We start from the raw sequence: 20,434 nt of genomic DNA, 5'->3' as shown, positions 1-20,434 counted from the left end.
TTACCATGTCAAAATAAACAAGTTGCACTTGACTTAGCGGTACATATTAACGCTCATGCACTGAAGGAGAGAAGGACCAGCCTAACGTCTAGTTTGGCAAAGTTCTCTGTCAGACTCCGTTGTAGCTGGGGGAAGAGGTTTAAATGGAGTGACAGGAGAGAGAGGAGAGCGGACTCTGGACTGCAGAGCCGGTGACAACCCAACGCTTCTAAGCTTTCAGGGAGGGATGAGGTCCAAGTCACAGAACCTGGCATCTGATTCGACTCAACTTTTGACTTCCAATCATTTCACATAGTCTCCAAGAGCTGAGGTCTGTTCCTGGAATAGAAACCTTCCCTCTGCTTTTTCTAAATACTCTTTTAAACAGTTTCAAGGTTGCTCACTGTTTTCCTAACATTTTAGGGAACTATGGAAAAACCTGCACACCACAGAGAAGTCACGCACATAGGGAGCAGGGTTGCCTGGGGTAACCTGTCCTGACGAGACAGGCGTGCTATCAGAAATTCCTCCTTGGTGAGGTGGCCCTGGAAAGTGTTTCCAACGCCCTGGCTCCCCGCTCCCCCCACTTTCATGCAGGATGGACTGGCAGGAGGGGCCGACTGGGGTGAAGGGGCGGCCGAGGACACAAGGTCATGATGCACGATGGGACAGGCTATTTGTCTCATGTTGTCCTTGTTACGATTTATTCAAGTGTTGGATCGATGGATCAAATATTAAGCTGTGGGCTTTGGAAAAATATCCATAAAGGTTTTTCTTAAAGAATCTTTTTTTGAAGTTTACTTATTTTGAGAGAAAGAGAGACAGAGAGAGGGAGAGGAGAATTCCAAGCAGGCTCTGCACTTCAGCTCAGAGCCCAGTGCAGAACTTGAACTCGAGAACCTTGAGATCATGATGTGAGCTGAAATCAAGGTGGGGACACTTAGCTGACTGAGCCACCCAGGTGCCCCTCCAGTGAAGGTTAAAATTTTTTTTAATGTTTATTAATTTTTGAGAGAGAGAAGGAGAAAGAGAGAGAGAGACAGAGCATGAGCAGGGGAGGGGCACAGAGGGGGAGATAGAATCCAAAGCTGGTTCCACGCTCTGAGATGTCAGCACAGAGCCTAATGCAGGGCTCAACCTAACGAGCTGTGAGATCATGACCTGAGCTGAAGTCGGATGCTTAACTGACTGAGCCCCCCAGGGGCCCCTCCACTGAAGGTTTAAAACACGTATAGGGCTTGATTTTAAGTGTTCATCAAGCCAAATAATCCCTCCGATAACAGAAGTGCTAAAGTTACCGTGTACCTCCCATCAGGGTAACCAACGTTTCTGCCTTAGGTCCTCATCACCAGTCATTGACGCTGAGAGCTGCACACCCCTGGCGTTTCTGGAACATACTTACATTGTACTTTATAAATGGAGAATTCCTACAGGACTTAATAGGAAATGTGTTGTCACAACAACAAATAAGGAAAACTGAACTGAGTTCAAAAGCTCCGCACTTCTTTTCACCTCCTTCTCATCACCCTCTTTGGAACTCAAAGAGCATAGTCTACAATGGATGTTTGGCTATAAATGTTATTTGTTTTTGCTACTACAAACAATCTTAAATTATATGCCCTGTGCTTTGGGTGAGAGAGCACGTATGTCCATGTTTTTTGGACAGTATCATCTACACTTAAATTATGCATGGCGATGGATAAAGGAAGGATGTGTGTTGCTAATTTAGGCTGTGCATGGTGCGCAGTGGTATTCACGCTTGTCCACAGCTGGATCCTCGAAAATGGCACTGGGCTTGGGACTCCATAGGTGCTTGGTACATACGTGTCTAATGATGAATAAATAGGTAGGACCCAGCAGCAGTGCAAGTGTAATTAGGAAAGGAACTTTTACTGCGGTGACTGAAATTACACCAATTAGATTTGAAAGGGGGACAGGGATATTTATACAGTCAGCTCTGGATGTTTAAAAATGGGCCTGAAGTTATTCAGTAAGACAAGAGTATGATTCAAACGCAAGGCAAAGTTTGCCCTTCTTCAGCATGTTTAGAAGTGTCTGGAAATGCCAGAAGTCTACCCTTCCCTCCTATATTCAATAACCTTCCTAAATAACTGCTGCTCATGTTTTGGAACAAAAATATTTTAAAGAGGTTGTTCATTAGTTCCGTATGACAGCACATTATGGAATCCAAGACATCTCCCTTTAAAACGGCCATTTCCCCTTTCCACAAACAGCACCGGAGGGGTGGCGTCAGTCTCCTTACCGTGAGCGATAAGGCCATGCAGACGAACGTGAACTTCTTGATGTGCGCGGCTGTCACCGTGTTGCTGGTGCTTACCAGTTTGTTGCTGGGATTGTTCTAGGGCGGAAGGGAGGGACAGTGGTTAACCTTGGTGACCACATGCGCATCTTGAGGAGCATCGTGTTTTGGCTTTGTTGGCTGCATCTCAAGTGCAGATGTCACTTGACAGCTGGGAAGACAGCTGTCACTTTCTCTTTTCAACAGCTGTCAGGTTTCTAGACGTGAACACGAACCAGAGGGGTTTCCGGACGGAACTCTGGGCAGTGTCTCCCGAATCTGGGCACCACCCAGCCTAGTCCGGGTGGCCCCTCCGCGAGCCACAGGGCCCCGTGCTCCCCACCAGAGGACTAGAAGCTCCCGTGGAGGCTGTCGGCCCTGCCTGCCCGGACCCCGACTCCTCTACCTGTACCCCAGACACAGCCTCTTCCTCTCCCCTAACACACTTAGGGTTTGCACGTTTCTCTGCTTCCGTTCCTCCTTGTCTCTTTGGATCTTGTGATGTTCAGAAACACCCTCCTCAGGGCACGTCCCTGGCACAGCCCATCTGTTTCTTGAAGCCTCTCTGATCTGTTACTCCAAACTGCCCTGGGACCCCACTTCCTGGAATGCTGGGAGACCCGAGAGCTCTCCGGAGGTCGGTACTTGTGCAGGGGGCGCGTGTGAGGTATGCACTGGCTGAGATGAAGAACTGTGCCCCTTGCCCGTCTCCTTAACTCCTGACGCTCAGCACAGTCTTTCTTTTTCTTTTTTTTTACATTTTTATTTCTTTGAGAGACAGAAAGAGACAGAGTGTGAGCAGGGGAGGGGCAGAGAGAGGGAGACACAGAATCTGAAGCAAGCTCCAGGCTCCGAGCCGTCAGCACAGAGCCCAACGCGGGGGTTGAACCCAGAACCATGAGATCATGACCAGAGCCGAAGTCAGACGCTCAACCGGCTGAGCCACCCAGGTGCCCCAGCACAGTCTCTCTTGAGGAGAGAAGGTGCTCACTGTCGTTAAACTGAATTTTAAGCAGAGTGTGCACAGCTCAAATGTCCTCTTGCACACCCCGAGGCCTGCTCAAACCATCCCGGTGCTTCTGCGAAGCAGGCCTAACACCTGATCAAACCGGCGCCTGGCTCCTCATCATGAAAACCAGCGGAGAGAAATGTGCCCCTGCCTCCGTATGGATCCTTAGTCCTGGGGCGACCGACAGAAGCAAACGGGAGCACCCGGCTTGCGTCCAGCCGGAAGGAAGACACGGAAGCAGAGCGACTACAGGTTCTGCTCGAAAAAGAGCTTCTGAAGGTTCCTTGACTTTGGAAGCTCAGGCCATCCCTCCAGTGCCTCCCGCTGCACACGCTGCCCCCATGGACCTCTGCTTGAGCCCCTGTGTTCTTCATTCCAGCCTCGAAAGTGTATCTGCTTTTCTGAACAAGAGATCTTGCTGCCACAGCCAAGTGCAAGTCTCAGTGGGTCGGTCTCTCCACCTCTCCCATCCTGGGGCTTTGCGAGAGAGAGGGTCCTGGGTGGGTGCCCCATAGAGAGTTGGGGAGCCTGGAAGCACTGTGTCACCCATGGTGGGACAGCAGTGTGCCACCGTGCCTTGGGGTGCGCCTTCTTTTCCACACTCGCATTTCTTTCTTCCGGCATCACTGGGATACGCTAGCACATGTCAACAGATTGGCGTCTGTGTTTCATCTTGTTTGCCTGATCTGTTTAGAAACCTAGTCTTTCCCGGACGAGAACCGATCATCGGAGAGGTTCTGCATGAGTGGAAAATGCTCCCTGTCACTATTTGGTGAGAGCCATCAGAAGTTATGCAAGAAATGTTAAATCGCTTAGGCTGGAGCCCACAAAGAGGCTAAGGATCTCAAGTGTCAATGCAGCAAATTCTGTGAGTCCACACAGAGGTGTCTCAGATTTGGGTGAATAGACGGCATTCCCACGAGGGGCGTGGAGGAGCTCCCTGGAATGCCTGCAAGCAATGAGCGATGTTCCACCAGGCTTCTGCGTAGCTCCAGGTGCTGGCCGGAGGTGCACGCGCGCTAAAGGGAGTTTTTTCATAGCACCTAGCCTCTTTGATCACAAGTGAAACCAAGTTTTTCTTGGAGGCTCCTAGTGAAACTGTATCACGTTATACTGTTAAGCTTTATTATTTCAAGGGAGCCAAAAACATTCCAGATGGACCTTTCCCCAGCCCAGAGGTTCTACCTCTTCATCGTTTCCTGTTCCATCACGTGTTCTTGTATAATCTTATTCTCCAAGAGCTAGAAATTTAGCAAGAAGACTCCTATCCATTTTGGTTTTTTAGGATTTACTTATTTTTTTTTAAGTTTTTGTTTTTTAAGTTTATTTATTTATTTTGAGAGGGACAGAGATGGTACAACTGGGGAAGAAGCAGAGAGAGGGAGCGCGAGAGGAAGAGAGAGAGAAAGACAGAGAGAGAGTATCCCAAGCAGGCTCCTTATTGTCAGCACAGAGCCTGACACAGGGGCTTGAACTCATGAAACTGTGAGATCATGACCTGAGCCAAAACGAAGAGTCGGATGCTTAATTGACTGAGCCACCCAGGGTCTTCTGTATGCACATCCTTACATGAAAATGATGATTTCTATCAATAGATTGGATTAAACCGGATTACAAGGAGAAACATCTCCCGTGAGCCACTCGTGCTCCTCAAGTTTGCGCTCGGAGCATTTTTTAGGGGAAACTCTGCTTCCTGATGTTGCAAGATGTTGATGTGTGAGACAGGGAGTGGGTCAGATAATAGTCTACTGGGGAGGCTCTGCACCCAGTGAGGAGCTCTGGGCAGCACCTCTGCCCTGTCCCACGTTCCGCTGTGTGGTGGGGACCCCTGAGGTGAGCCGCCGCTCACAGGTAAGTGTGGGCTGGGAACAGAGGCCGGTGACAGCGTGGGGGCTGTGCAGTGCGGGAGGATACCAGGGATGGGGGGATGTGTGACAGAGGTGCGTGCGTGCGTGCGTGCGTGTGTGTGTGTGTGTGTTTGCACAAGTTGGCTGATAGACCACGAAAAGGAGGTGGATCCATATGGACGCCATCTTTCTAGACTTGAGCCTCCACGCCTGCCTCGTGCCTACCCAGAGATGCCGGGGGGGGGGGGGGGGGGGGGGGGGGGGGGGGGGGGGGGGTCGGGGAGAGTGCCCTGGGGCAGGCGTGCAAGCTGGACAGGAAACCTCTCTGGGGCTCCACTCCACAAGGCTTGCTCTTCCAGAAGCCCACAGACAGCTCAACATTTGAGAAGCTGGAAGCTATGTGAAAGAAAGAGCTAAGCTCACAGCCTATGGCCGGGCCTTGCTTGTGTGGCCTCCCAGGATTTCCGATGCCCATGTGAGTCTGGGAGTGGGGGTGGGGTGAGGGGAGGAGGGGGGCCAGCTTAGCCAGTCAGAGCCCAAACTGCCTCGTGGGGCCCCTCGCAAAGAGGCCCCCTCTCCTCACATCCCAGGACTCTTGCTGGGGTCAGATAATGGCTCTGGGCTCGTCCTAGAGAAAACTTGAGTCAAAACAGCTGCTATTAAAAGTACTGGTGGCAGGCTGTGCGCGTCTGTTCCCATTTTTCATTTTAACACATTATATACTCTCTTTGGGGGGTTATGCTTTGCTATAAAAGTCTACAGGTTCAAATAGTTAAGCTTTAAGGAAATAGGCTTGAATCTAATGATGGGTAGGACAGTCCCCACCCAGCCACGGGCTACAAGTCTGAAGGGCTATGTGGCTTCCGAGGGCGTGGCTGCAGCTGCTAGAGGGCAGAGCTGCTGTTAACAGAGGCTTTCAGCAGGAAGAACAGAGCTGTGTCCAAACCAACCTGGACCCGGATGGCCGTGTGGACGGTTTCGGCGTGCCTCTTCCCAACACACCGAGAGAGGGCCGTAAGCCTAGGAGCCCAAGCTCGCCATCCTGTTGTGCCTTCACGTCTGCTCTGAGGTCCGTGAAGAATCAGGTTTATTTACCAAACAAACCACAGTCAGGGCACCTGGATGGCTCAGTCCGTTAAGGGTCTGACTTCAGCTCAGGTCATGATCTCACAGTTTGTGGGTTTGAGTCCTGCATTGGGCTCTGTGTTGAGCTCTTGCTCAGAGCCTGGAGCATGTTTCAGATTCTGTGTCTCTTTCTCTCTCTGCCCCTCCCCGACTCGAGCTCTGTTTCAGGTTGTCTCTCAAAAATAAATAAATGTAAAAAAACACTAAAAACATAAAAGTAAATAAAAAACAAACCACAGAAGCAAAATCCAATGTATTAAATTTTTTTGAGAGTCTATTTTCCCTTTGCAAAAGATATTAATGATTTCTCAATAGGAGTAACCTAAAGTGAATGTAGCTTGGAGGGCATTAGAGCATCAGCATCCAGATAAGCTCGATTGTCTCCGTTATTTTCTGAAGGAACTATTCTACAGGTCACATTCGACACCCCCGATACCACCTGAACCTTACAGAGGGAGGTGAGGCGGGGAAGTATCAAAGTGCTCCCCATCCGAGACGCTTGTCCATCAGAAGCTAGTCTTAAAGAGCGTGTCTCAGACATCACGCCGCACAGGTTCTCACCTTGTCAAAAGCAGGGTAGACAGCACGGATTTCCGTCAGCCAGCCATATGGCATGTGACCCACAGGGTAGGTGGCTGTCAAAATTGCCACTGCCTACAAAAGGAAAAGCCAGCAGGGTTAGTGTCTGTGTCCCCAGGAGCATTTCCAGGAGCTGCTGTTTGCCACAGGGCAGAGTGACCCATCTCTGGTGTGGCCACCACAGACAGATCATTCCATGCTGGGTGACAAGCACTGGCCAGGCGCAGGATGGCTCTGGGGGGAAGTGGGGAATGGGTAGGTGGTCCACTGTGACCATAGATGGGAGTGGGAAGCATGAGCCCAGGCAGTGCATGGAGACCAGGAGGATGCACCTTCTTGACACAAACCCAAAGACAAACAGCTCTGGGTTGTTGGCTGGAGAAGCCACAATTTGAACCCAGACCAAGAATCTTTGCTCTTTCCATTGAGCCTAATGGAACCTTCCCACCTAGCTCAAGTCTGGAGTCTCAACATGTGATTTAGAGCCTGCTCCGCTCTCCGGACAGTCTTTGCTCGGGATCTACCTCTACGCCTCCATCTTGTTCTTGCGGGTGGCTGGCGGAATGCGCTTGGTGGCTCTACAGCTCTCTCCTTCCAACTCAACTCACTTTAAATCTTTTCAGCCAGGGTAGCCCAATTTTGAGGTTTAAGAAAACTGAATAAATATTCCTTACAGGAAACCAAACATGTCCTTCTATGAAAATGAGACTTTCTCTTCTTATGTGAAGGAAAAGGAAGGGGTATGAAAACAAAGCCTCGAACCCCACATGTGGCAGAGTCCAGCTCCTGCTGGCTAGTGAAAGAGAAGTACAGCCTTCATCTACCTTTATGAACATGACCGTGATGCCTGGGGCATGAAGTGAGTCCCCGACTGGGTGAAGAAACCGCTGTGAGGGGAGAGTGGTAGACCCAAGTCAAGCCTCCACTTGGTTACCTGCCAGCTGTGTGAAGCATGGACCCTCTCAGACCCCCCCCCCCACCTTTCTGTTCCTCCAGCAGAGCCACGAGAATCACAGTATCCATCACACAGGGCCCTTGGGAGTCAACGAAATGTGTATAAAATGGCCGACCCATAGCAGATGGTCAGTCAGTGTAGGTCACGTACCTTCAGTGCCGCCAGGTCATGGAGGTCACTTTAGAAATGGTTCCAATACATCAGCTGCCTTATTTTATTTTTTTTAAAGGGGAAGATGGAGTTCTGGCCCAGAGGTGATAGGGCTCATCTACTTTTTCTTTCTGTGCCACCTACATTGTAGTAGTTAACTGAAAAAGCTGCTGGGTGATAGGAATCACCCATGATGACCTTCATGACCCAAAACATAAAACCCAGGAACAAACTGAGGTAGGAGAAGGTGTCCTGCTTGGGATTTACATGCCTCTCTTTCTAAGCCAACATAAGCTGCTTCCCAGGACATGGAAACGGGCACGAGACCCTGAGCTGGAGACCTGCCGACGGCACAGTCAAGGGCAATGTGTAAAACCAGAGGGCCCTCGGGGGCAGCCGCCAGCCTTCCCAAAGGACCAGCACTTTCAGAGACGGAATCAATCCTCCAGAAGGTGGCAGAGGAGGTAACAAACGAAGTAATGATTTGGTCATCCCATCCTTGAAAGATGGAAAAAATGATTCAACAATTTTTTTGGGAGCAGCTGCCAGTTTCCAGATAAATTTCCTGAGTTGTGAGTGAGTAGGCAACAGAGATCTTCATCTGGGGGAGCGCAGAGCACACGCAGGGCCGGGATGGGAGGGCCGTGTGTGCAGGAAGGTGGAGCAAGAAGAGGCAAGAGCGGCCCGGGTCACAACAGAGGCTCTGGCCCTCAGTGTGGGCGTCTTCACTCCCGTTGGGGCCTGGCATGGTCTCTGCTCTCTGGCGACCACCGTGAAGCAGCGTCATGCCGACTCCATGGAAAAATGGAAAGGTCACTGGGCAGGAGTCAGAAAATCTGGATTCTAATGCCAACCCAGCTTCTTGCTGGTTTTGTGTCCCTGCCTCTGTTTTTGCAAATGGCCAATGAGAACAATGAAGGAGCTGTCTCCTTCCATACGCACAAAAGGAAACAATGATATGATTATAAGACCCTCAAGGCTTCTGAGTGTGAATGTGTCACATCATATAATATCACAGGATTACTTAAGCTCTCAACAGGGATCAGAAACCAGCTTGCATCCACCTTCCGGCCCCCATTCTTCACCAGGCGACTACGAGGCCATCCCTCCCCTTGTCCCCAGAAACTGCCCTACCTCTGTCGCTGCAGAACTGCCACCAAGGTCCCGGGAAACAAAGAGGTTGACAATCGGCCTACTGATTCTCTGTGTAGCTAAGATGAGAGCCAGGGGCCACCAGAAGCTCAGCATCTTCCTCACTGTTGCGTCCCCCTGCGTTGAGAAATGGAGAGACAGGGTCACTGAGCTGTAGGAGCAGAGCAGAAAAAACAATCCAGAGCCAAAGCTTTTCCTTCTGATGCCAATAATGCGTCAGTTCATTGTACTTAAAAAAATGACATAAGGAAAAGCCTTTGTAGCCAAGCCGATCTGAATTAAAACAAAATGTACAGTCTTATTAGAAATTAACTCAGACAGCCAGCAAGCTACTGTGAAATCAAAACACACAGTTAAGTCTAATGGATCCAAATCACTGTTTTCCAAAGAGGGAACTCTAAACCCAGGCAGAACCCGCTTCCAGGTTTGGAGGACAAGGCTGGAGATTAGTTTTTGTTTAAGTCGTTAAACGGACTGGCTAGAAGCCATGTCTGTAAGAGGTAACTCTCAGAAGTCAAAAATTATTGTAATTTATTTTGTAACCCATCGGGTCACAAATGTGCCTAGTCATTTGGGTGCTGTACAAATCGACTACAAAGATTCTTATTCTCAAAGCTCTAACAGAAGTATGTAAATGCTCAAAAGCATAGAAATAACAACATGGTCAGAAAAATGGGATTTATTAAGAAGTCCACAAAGCAAAGATGTATGCAGTCTTTAAAGCCGGGCTTTTATGATTTAACCTCGGTTTTGATTCTTCAGAGGTGGGTTATGTCATGCAACATGTCAGTTGCTTTGGTTTCCCTTTGTTGGTGTCTCAGTGTTATAAGATGGATTGTTACCATTAAGACCAATTTGATGCGGTTGTCCTAGTGATGGAAACAACTAGATCAGATTTTATTGACGGCCTGCTCTCAGACGGAGGTAAGCGGTCAATGTAATGACTGTTCTGACATGACAAGGGTAACCTATGGTCAAAGGCGGGGTCAGTGGCTTATTCCGGGCTCTATAGCATCAAGCATATCTGCTTACAGTTGGATGGAAACGCAGCCCAGTGATGCCTGATACTGAAGGTAGAACAGATGAGCATATAAGGAAATCAGATACTGTTTCCACTTGTGATGAAAAAGTGCTTGGGCTGCTGGCGTAAGATGATACCCTGCTTCTATCTGACTCAACGGAGAGACGCAGGCCAAGCTCTGCCTCCATCCGGGGCTTCTCAGATCTTCTCACCATCTCCTTTCTCTCAGCTTCAGGGGCCTTTGTTCTGCCTGCAGGCCTACATGCTGTGCTGGGTTCCTGTCCAAGTGTTGCTTCTGTGTTGGTCTCCTCTACCGAGTGAGGTGTAACACACTTGCTTGAGGATACAGACCTTCTTTACAGTGTTTCTGTGCTGCCCCACGGTACCTACAGGCTCTGCTCACCCCACAGAAGGTACCAGAATGCACGATTGTGTTTGGCCAGTACAGAAAGTATAAACAAAAGCCCAGGGTCCTGCTGTGAAATGAAAAATAACCCAAAGATGAGTTTAAAGGTACGGTGGGTCCTAAAATACTTGTTGATTAATAGATGGAATGACTGGCTTTTGACACTAGAGGGTAAGAAGACCCAAAATTGCTATACATACTCAGCTCTGACCAGACTCACTGTGCCTCAGTCTCCCTGATATGCAAATAGCGAGGCTGCACAGTGACCTCTAAGACCTCGTCTATCTCCAGGGGCCATTCATCCTCCAACCGTCTCCCCTGTGGACACGACCTAGCACTTGACATCTTAGAGCACGGGCTTATCGTATGGACACCCCCGATTCAGAGGGCGGGGGCGGCCCTCGGTGGCCCTCGGAGGCACAGACAGGCCGTCGGCGAGCTCTAAGGACGTACCCCCAGCTCAGGTCCGCTCCTGTCGGGGATGATGTCGTGGATGTTCTTGTAGTAGCCCAGGCACAGGGTGGTGCAGCGCACGAGGGCGCCCATGTACAAGGACAGGATGGGGATGAGCAGAGGCTCTCTGCATTCCAGATGGCTGTGAAGCAAAATGGCTACAAAAACGACCTGAGAGATGAGAAAACAAAAGTCAGAGGGGAGAAGACAGTCCTACCTCCTGCACCCCGATGAGACAGGTTCCTGAGGGGCGGACAGAAACTGGGGCTGGGGCTCAATGCTGCTCTCCTAGAACTCAGGGCCAGGGGCCGGCCGTTTGCTACATTCCCCACGAAGATTCTTTGAAGGCAACTGAATGTCTGCTTAAGGTTATCGCTAAAATATATCTAGAAACGTTGGGCTCCTAGTTCCCCAAAGGGTGTGGTCGAGGTTTGCTTTCTTGAGACTGGATCCCGACACGTACGTGTAATCCGTACGGGAGCCCTAAGTCCACAAGGCAAGAGTAGTGGTGACCAGTGATATGTACAGAAAATACATATTAACGTTTCTAAGACGTAATTCACTAAAAATGCTGCAAAAGGCGCCAATGTTAATTATTGTTAAACAAGCGAAATTAAAATCTAAAATACTAACTTATAGAAGTGGAAGAAGTCAAAAAATAGTCACAAGGGATTGAAAAAGTAATAAAGTATTGATCTCTACTGACAGCACTGTCTCCACAACAAATTCAACAATGTGTGTAACCTTCCTGTCTGCAAAACTCAGACAAGCAGCCTAATCTCTGTCCAGAGCCGTCTGGGGATTCACACATTCAGAAGAGCACGGAACACACTGAGTGCAAAAATAAAGTAATGGGGGAGGGGAACAATTCCTGAGCTACATTGACTTTTTAAAAAAATGTTTATTTATTTATTTTTGAGAGAGAGAAAAAAAACACAAGTGGAGGAGGGGCAGAGAGAGAGGGAGACACAGAATCTGAAATAGGCTCCAGGCTCTGAGCTGTCAGCACAGTGCCCAATGTGGGGTTTGAACCCATGAACCATGAGGTCATGAACTGAACCAAAGTTGGGACACTTAACCAACTGAGCCACCTAGGCCCCCTTGACTTTTTTTTTTCCAAAGATTTTATTTTTAAGCAATCTCTATACCTAATGTGGGGCTCAAACTTACAACCCTGAGATCAAGAGTCACATACGTGCTCTACTGACTGAGCCAGCCAGGCCTCCCGGAGCCACAGCGACTTTGATGGCCAAATCTCTGGGCAACAATAGGCGTGCAAAATACACCGCCGCTGAGCGATCCGGACCAGAGGAGGCTTATCCTGATCCCTTCACTGCCAAGAACTCAATGATGACAGAAAGTTAAAAGGAAGTTGGGGACTGAATGTGATTAACTGGATGAGTGGATTCAAGTGCTGTAGGGAACACATACGGAAAAGCTGGGTAACAGAGAGACACTTCTGCATGCAGTGAAAGTGTCAGATGCTAGAGGTGCTCTGTTTATAGCATCGGTGAATCTTGTGCCCAGCTGTCATTCTCAAACCCAGTACGTGAGGCCGACTGCGACTGGGAGCCTCAGGGGACGCAGAAGACAGAGGCACTGCCTGGCCACGTGGACACCCCAGGCTGCCCACAGCACGGACGGTGTGAATGGGCACAAGTCGGACCAGGCGCACACTCACTCTCTCACTCTCTGAGGATACAGCAGAGCCCAGTGATAGAAGTCAAGATGCCCGGAGCTGGCCCCATGCCTGCTCCTTCCGAGTGGAACAACTATCAAGTGTCAGCCGAAAACGCGAACGCCAGCTGGGGAAGCCTTGCTCAGGACACACTGTGTCTGGAACAGAAGACTGGGGCCTTGTGATGGGGCCGGGATGCGCCGTGATGTCTCTAATGCATCAGATGCCTCTGAGGGGCCACCACGCAAGCACAGTGGGACGTGCGCAGCAAGCTGAACGTCCGGTATACAGAAAACGTAAAGTGGATAAACCTACATGACCGTGGGTAGAGCCTGGAAACTTGTTGTCTGAGCAATGAACACACAAGGACCAAATCCCCCGCTGCCAAGTCCAGGAAGACCCCCGGGGCCGTCAGGATGGCCATGTGAGATGGAGGCCTGCTGAGCAGAGCTGTGGAGGAGGATGAGGACGTGAAGGAAAAAGAGGGACGTGGGTAAAAGCGGAAGTGCGGTGATGACAGGAAAACAGCCAGCGAGTCGGGGCAGGCTACTGGGGACCCAGGGAAGGTGGGACGCACTGGGCCAGTGGCTTTCACAGCCTCCCTGCACGTTTGATAGTGCGAAGCCGTGTGGCCCAGAACCTGTCACAGAGCTGACACCATCACTGCCGACTGTACTGTTTGCCGATTTAAAATAACACAGGGCCGGGGCGCCCAGGTGGCTCACTCAGTTAAGTGTCTGACTTCTGATTTAGGCTCGGGTCATGATCTCACAGTTCATGAGTTCAAGCCCCACACTGGGCTCTGCACTGGCAACTGAGAACCTGCTTGGGATTCCCTCTCCCTCTCTCTCTGCCCCTCCCCTGTGTGCACTCTCTCACTCAAAATAAAATAAAATAAAATAAAATAAAATAAAATAAAATAAAATAAACACAGGACCTTCTGCATTTAAGTTCAGAATTACGATTTTGAATCTGATACGGCCATCAAAAACACTGGATTATTTTCTGAGGGTGAACCCAATGCCTCACTGGTGAGGATTTTCCCAGCGAGAGCCTGCTCTGGGCTAGCCCTGAACTGGGTGCCGGGATTCAGCGATCAATGAGATGGTCCCCAGTCTGTCCTGGAGAAGCAGGAACATGGGCGGAAGGCGGTGTTGGGAGCACCCCTGACATGGCGAGGGAGGAGTGGCTTAGCCAGGACCACCGGGCTGCGGGGAGGGAGGGCGCCTGGCTGGGGTGCTCTCTGAGCCGAGACCGGCAGGCTCTGCAAGAGGTAGCCGGGAATGGCAGGCATCTGTGGCAGGTGGGGAGAACTGAGGCAGAGAAGGGGGCTCTGCCCTACCGAGGCCCTGAGCAGAGTACCCGCGGCTGGAGTGCAGAAAGCAAGGAACAAGAGGAAACTGCCAGGCAGGAGAGGAAGTGAGGCCAAGGGTCTTCAGTACCTTGTCGGCCATGACCAGGATTTTGAGTTTTTTATCTCAAGAACACCACGAAGCAATTTTTTTTAAAGTTTTTAAAAAAATGTTTGTTTATTTATTTATTGTGTGTGTGTGAGAGACTGAGAGAGAGAGAAGAAGACAGAGAATCCCAAGCAGCCTTCTTACTCAGCATGGAGCCTGACACGGGGCTCAATCCCATGACCTGAGCTAAAATCAAGAGCTGGAGGCTTAACTGTCTGATCCACGCAGGCGACCCCATCAGGAGTGGCTTCTAAGCAGGGGATGAGGTGATCAGAATTTAGAAAAGAACAGATCACGGGGGCTGCGGGGGAAGGAAGGAGGAGCATGAGGGCAGAGGCAAAGGCAAGAGAGGAGACTTCCCGGTGAGAGGGGAGGTTCTTCGGACCTGGGAGAGGGCGGCAGAGGTGGGCGGAGAGGAGGGCGGATAAAAGAAAGATCTATGATGGGGACGCCCGCTCAGTTGGTTAAGTGTCTGACCCTGGATCTCAGCTCAGGTCGCGGTCTCACAGTTTGTGGGTTCAAGTCCCGTGTCAGGCTCTTCACTGACCATGTGGAGCCTCTTGGGATTCTCTCTCTGCCCCTCCCCTGCTCATGTTCTCTCTCAAAATTAATAAACTTTTTTTTTTTAAATTAAAGAAATATCTAGGATTAAAATAAAAAAGGCTTGATGGTGAGCAGGGCGCTTGTAGGACCGTTCCCAGGGTTTCTGACCGGATGACAGTGCCACTGATTTGCATAAAACTGGCACCTCTGATAGAGAAGAGATGAATTCAAGCTTGTGGTGGCTTTGAAGGAGCTGAGTGGAGCAATTACAGGGACGTTTAGATACAACATCTGGAGGGGTGCCTGGGTGGCTCAGTCGGTTAAGCGTCCGGCTTCAGCTCAGGTCATGATCTCATGGTTCGTGGGTTCGAGCCCCACGTCAGGCTCTGTGCTGACAACTAGCTCAGAGCCCAGAGTCTGTCTTCAGATTCTGTATCTCCCTCTCTCTCTGACCCACCCCTGCTCGTGCTGTCTCTCTCTCTCTCTCCAAAATAAATAAAAACAGTAAAAAGAAAAAATTTGGATACAACATCTGGAACTCGGAGGAGAGGGCCTGGCTACAGATATTTGGGAACAAATGAACATGAATTAGAGTTTTCTCCAACAGAACAGAAGACAGAGTGAGGAGAGAGAAAGGTCCCGAGAAAGGTCCATGCATTCACAGCAGCAGAGGAGGCGGCCTTCAGGAGGAGGAGACCAGGACTGCGGTGCTGAGTACTCGTGGGAAGGAACGTTTTGTGCAGGAAGGTGCAGTCAACAGAGTGAAGAGACGTCTGAGAATGTCCACTGGGTTAGGTGACATGAAGGTTATTAGCAAGAGCTATTTGGGTTGGACTGATGGGGTGGAAGTTCACCTGGAGTAAGTAAAAGAATAAAAGAGAAGTAAAAACAAAAGAAAACAGCGGGTAAAAACCACTCTTCCAGAGAGTCTGGCTCTGACGTAATGGAGAGAGGGGACTGTAGCTAGAGCTGTACACGGAACCAGAAAACTCTTCCTATTGTTCTTCTGTTAAAATGTTACATGTTAGGAGAAATGACTCAGGGGAGAGAGAATGGGTCACTGATAAACTGAATAAAGTTCTTGAGAAAGCACAGGACCCAAGGCCCGGGTGGCAGAGGTGGTGCTGGACCATGGAGAAGGGATACCTCGTCTGAAATGGAGTATGCAGGGTGTGATCACAGGCTTGTAGGTTGGGTGGCCAGGAGTTGAAGAATTTGGTTGCTTCCGTTCTCAGACAAGTGGGGAGGAAGCTCGTCTACAGGGAAGAGTGAGGAGGGTCAAGAGACTCTGACTTAGTTACCTAGTTACCTAGTTACTTAGTTACGTGACTTAGTCGCTGAGGTGAGTGATGAAACTAGGGGTTCCTGGTTTGATCAATCGGTCCCACCATGGAACTTTCTTCTGTTACTTATTTTTATTTTTTTAACGTTTATCTATTTTTGAGAGCAAGAGCAAGAGTGAGAGTGAGAGAGAGTGAGAGTGAGGGAGGGGCAGAGAGAGAGGGAGACACGGAATCTGAAGCAGGCTCCAGGCTCTGAGCTGTCAGCACAGAACTCAATGCAGGGCTTGAACCCACGAACTGTGAGATCATGACCTGAGCTGAAGTCGGACGCTAACTGACTGAGCCACCCAGGCGCCCCATCCGCTGTGAAACTTTCTGCAGGAGCACCTGCTACTTGGGCACAGGTGGTGGCAGGTGCATTGCCAGGTGGTTCAGGGGTGTGATCCTGCTAGACGGCTGACATGAAAAGGCAGGAGGCAGGGGATTTACAGTAGGGCAGGATCATTACTGAGCTGGGATCTTGGCACCCCCACTCCTGCAGCCCTCAGCCAACTTCAGAAGGCAAGGGCTAGGCCAGGAGGTCCCAGGAAGGCCCAACGACCCCAGGAGAATTCTCATTTTGATACTGAGCAAATATTGACCAGGTGACTGTGAAATATAACAGAGACGGCGATATTTTTCATAACCCCCTTGGCGATTGTTAGAACATAATAGCACCACTGACAGTAATGGTGGTGCAGAAAATCACTGCCTGCATGAACCAGACCAAGAGCTTTCTTGTACTACAATGAGGCACCAATTAGCTCGTCAAATTTTTAAAAATAGGAGTTACCACTGAAATTCAAGACATTACAAACTGTTGTCATTTTACCGTTGGCGATGGCTTGCTTTCTCTCTAAGCTAACGTGGTTTTTCAAAGGACTTTGTCTAAGATCTGTCCACTCATCATGAAATTCAGTAATTAACAAATGCTTTCAAGGAACAAGAGTGCAGGGCAGGGGGGGGGGTCCTAAAAGACTAGAAAACAAAAATTGCATTTATTCCCCCAGGTTTTTAAACTACAAGGTTTAAAATAACTGCTTCCCAATAAAATATTGAAAAAAAAATACTAAAAAAAAAATAAATAAAATAACTGCTTCCCCAGGAATCCAGCTCCCATCTCTCTTAGGAACCAGATCTGTTTATTCTGCATCTGCCTCCCAGCAGGCACTGACCTGGACCAGGTTTCAGACGGAGAAGGAAACCGGCCGTGGGCGGACCGGCAAAGCATTTTTCAGGGATATGCTGTTCTCTTCCACCCTTAGCAGCCTACTATATTTATCGTAGGCAGAGTCCAGCTTTTCTGTTTGTTTGTTTGTCCTTAAGAAAACACGCATCTCTAAATACTCAGGGAGTTGCTGCTGTCTGTGAGAAGGGTTTCCTTTCTTTCAAATTAAGTGATTAGAGTGAATAAGGGAGTTCAGTTCATGTCTCAGAGGATGAATTAAAAGTAAGCTCAGGACAGAAGCGTCTGATACCTCACAAAGAAAATGAACAAAGACCCATCGAGGAGCGACGTGAGCCAGTGTTCAGGCGTGCACATGCGCGTGCAAACACACAGTGTTAATAGGAATAACTTAAATTACTTTTAATAGTGATCCACGGGGTAAATGCAATTAATCTGGAAATGGAATCGTTGGTCTTCAGGGCGGTGCTAAGAGTCTGACAGTAGATTATCTCACAAAGGTGGCTAAAGACTAGCATGTACGAAGGGAAGAAACCAGGCAGAAATGTCTAGAAACGTTCCCAGAATGGCACTGGGAATTGGGAAAAGAGCTTAAGGAAATCAGCCCCTCCCCCCTCCTCTGTGAAGGCCTGGTTCTCCCAAACCCCGGACTGGAGGGACTAGGCCTGATTTACAGATTATAGGAATTACACCTAATTTTCTGCTGAAATGTTTCGGGCAGTATCCCCTGTGGCACAGGAAAGGAAGGAAAATGGAAAATCAGGGTTGGCACCAGACCCCAGGGACCTGGACTCAACCGGAAGTGTAGCGCGGACGGGTCCAACGTCCTGGCTCTTTTTATTTATTTATTTATTTTCCAAAATTTTTTCTTATTTTACCCCACTTTTTTTGTAATTTATTATCGAATTGGTTTCCACAAAACCCCCAGTACTCATCCCCACAATTGCCCTCTTCCATGCCCATTACCTCCTTCCCCTCTCCCCCTCCCCCTTCAGCCCTCAGTTTGTTTTCAGTATTCAAGAGTCTCCCATGATTTGCCTCCCTCCCTCTCCCCAATTATCCCCCACCTTCCTCTATGACATGTGAATGGCAGCCAGGGGTGTCGAAAAAGCAATTCCTAAGAGCTCCCTCTGGACCCCAGGGACGGACCCTATACTGTGGGGCCACACCAAGGGCCAAGTGTGCCCCCAGCCAAGTACCCAGCGACCCTCTGACCACCAAGCATGTGCTAGCTGGGGCCTGGCAGCCTTGCCACATGCAGGCTCTGCAGAACTGAAGCCCCAGCCTCTGCCACTGAATGTCAATGCCTACCACGCTCTGGCCAGCAGGATTATACAGAGTTCTATTGCAAGTGGTTTCGATTTCTGACTAGTTTGACCAATCTTTGCGGAAGTCCACATTTGATAGAACGTAGAACGCTCGGCAGAGTGAACAAACGAACGTAAGTGAGGCATGGCGGGTTCTGCGACTCGCCAGGGAGAGCCTCTGAGTGGCGCGGAGTGACACACAGACCACACTTACCTGAGCTATGACATCTGAGATTGAGGCACATCCCACCAGGAAACTGTATTTGTGTTTCAGGAGAATGCCAGCATGGGTCCATGCCTGCCGGAAAGACAAGCACCGGGCATGAGAGACGCCGTTAGCATTGGATTACTTCTGGTTGGTAGGATTTCCTGGGCCTTCCTGAAATTGACTTCATACCCCCCAAAACCTTAGGAGCACAGGACAAATCTTCAGTTGGTCACATGACTGTAACTTGACCTGGGGGCTAGATGCACATATTTTTTTTAAGTGGAATCTGTGACTGTACAGTATTTATTTAGGACCAATTATACGCAGGTCAGTGCACTCATTGGGTCCATGTGCTGGGCAGGAAAGCTGGGTGGGTACCAGGAACAGAGGAAACACCGTCTCTCTCTCTCTCTCTCTCTCTCTCTCTGGGGCGGTGGGAATGCCAAGGCCGAAGCATTCTCCTTGGGCAAAGCATGTTATAATGAGGGCCCCAGGGTGGTTCTGAGTTATTACAGTCATTACAGGTTCTCGTCAGCTGATGAGGGCTCTACCTCTTCCTCCTCTTCAAGTCGGGGCAGGATCTGCTCTGACACTTTGCCTGTGAGCGCGATTATGAGGAAGGTCCTCTGAGGGGGAGGAGGATGGAAAGCCCAGGGAATGGTGAGCTTGGAGGTTGGGAGTTCAAGACAGGATCTGTTTAAAGATCATCCCCCTAACCTGTAAAGGCCTATGCGGACTGACATAGAAATAACGTTTCATGTGAACTAAACGCAATCAGACAAATTCGATTTGTTCCCCGAGGTCTGTGTCAGGGCTGCACAGAGCAGCTGCTGCGTCTCCTCCTTCCACAGCTCACAGGTCCCAAGGTGCCAGACGTGGAAAGAAATGCAAACTGCCGATAACGTTTGCAAATAAATAGAGGCTTGTGGGCTATCTCTGTTGACCAAAGCCATCTGAATGATAAACTTTGTGGCTTTCAAATATTATCTCTCCAATCAGTATACCAGGGCCGTGGGGCAGGTGTGGGTGTGCAGGGGGAGGAGCTTCGGAAGACACCATCTGACCCTTCCGAAGGGCTCACTGTTTTGTTTATTAGCCGTCTCCTACTGCTGGGTCTCTGGGGCAGCTGATAAATGAAACATAGAAGTAAAGGGTGTTGATCACCAATGTTTGGGTGTCATACTGAGTTTTAGAAACCCTCTCACTGCAAATAAATACAACCAAAGGAAAATGGAACATGGGGCACGTAGAAGTCTGTGATTCACTTTTAGCCCCGAGTCCCCGAATTCACTGTATAGCCATAATTCTTCTACGTGTTTACAGAGTCCCCTTACAGATGGGGGTGGGCATTAGAGCAACATCACAGATTCTGTCTGGGAAGCTGGGCTTTTACTCGTTTCGGATGTGACAAAGGTCACTCCATTCAGTTCTCTGACTGAAAGCACCGTTGTACCCCTGTCGGCCTGCGTGAGCACCGTGGGGAATCTAGTTCTAGGAAATCCAGCCCCTTTGCCTTCTTTCTTTTTTTTTTTTTTGACTATGTGTCAACTACCAGAGTAAATACAGAATAAATTTCTTACTTAGAACAAGTGAGAAAAAATCCAGGTGCCAGTGCTCCAATGGCCAGATCCTCCCACTTAAACTGATGTCACACTGATTGGGAATCAGAGCCTTTGTGTGAGAACCAGGAGTTTAGTATTTAAGGTGACCGTGCAAGCCGGTGGAAAGTGGCCAGCGACTCAGTGAGGCTGCATC

The 20,434-nt window shown here is 49.5% G+C and overlaps 1 protein-coding gene across 1 annotated transcript in view; it reads right to left on the bottom strand.

Annotated features, from left to right (window-relative positions):
• The window catches only part of ANKH (ANKH inorganic pyrophosphate transport regulator), a 128,400-nt gene that overhangs the window by 23,872 nt on the left and 84,094 nt on the right, over positions 1–20,434 (bottom strand). The window contains exons 4-8 of the mRNA XM_029941068.1: positions 18,686–18,769; positions 10,976–11,146; positions 9,078–9,212; positions 6,821–6,913; positions 2,243–2,338 (exon numbers count right to left, since the gene is read on the bottom strand). Of these exons, the coding sequence (XP_029796928.1) occupies positions 2,243–2,338; positions 6,821–6,913; positions 9,078–9,212; positions 10,976–11,146; positions 18,686–18,769 (579 nt within the window). The remainder of the gene's footprint in view (positions 1–2,242; positions 2,339–6,820; positions 6,914–9,077; positions 9,213–10,975; positions 11,147–18,685; positions 18,770–20,434) is intronic.

Source organism: Suricata suricatta, chromosome 6, assembly GCF_006229205.1.
Source record: "Suricata suricatta isolate VVHF042 chromosome 6, meerkat_22Aug2017_6uvM2_HiC, whole genome shotgun sequence".
Lineage (NCBI taxonomy): Eukaryota > Metazoa > Chordata > Mammalia > Carnivora > Herpestidae > Suricata > Suricata suricatta.
Note: the sequence above shows the minus strand (reverse complement) of the source record. Positions and strands in the feature narration are given on the sequence as shown.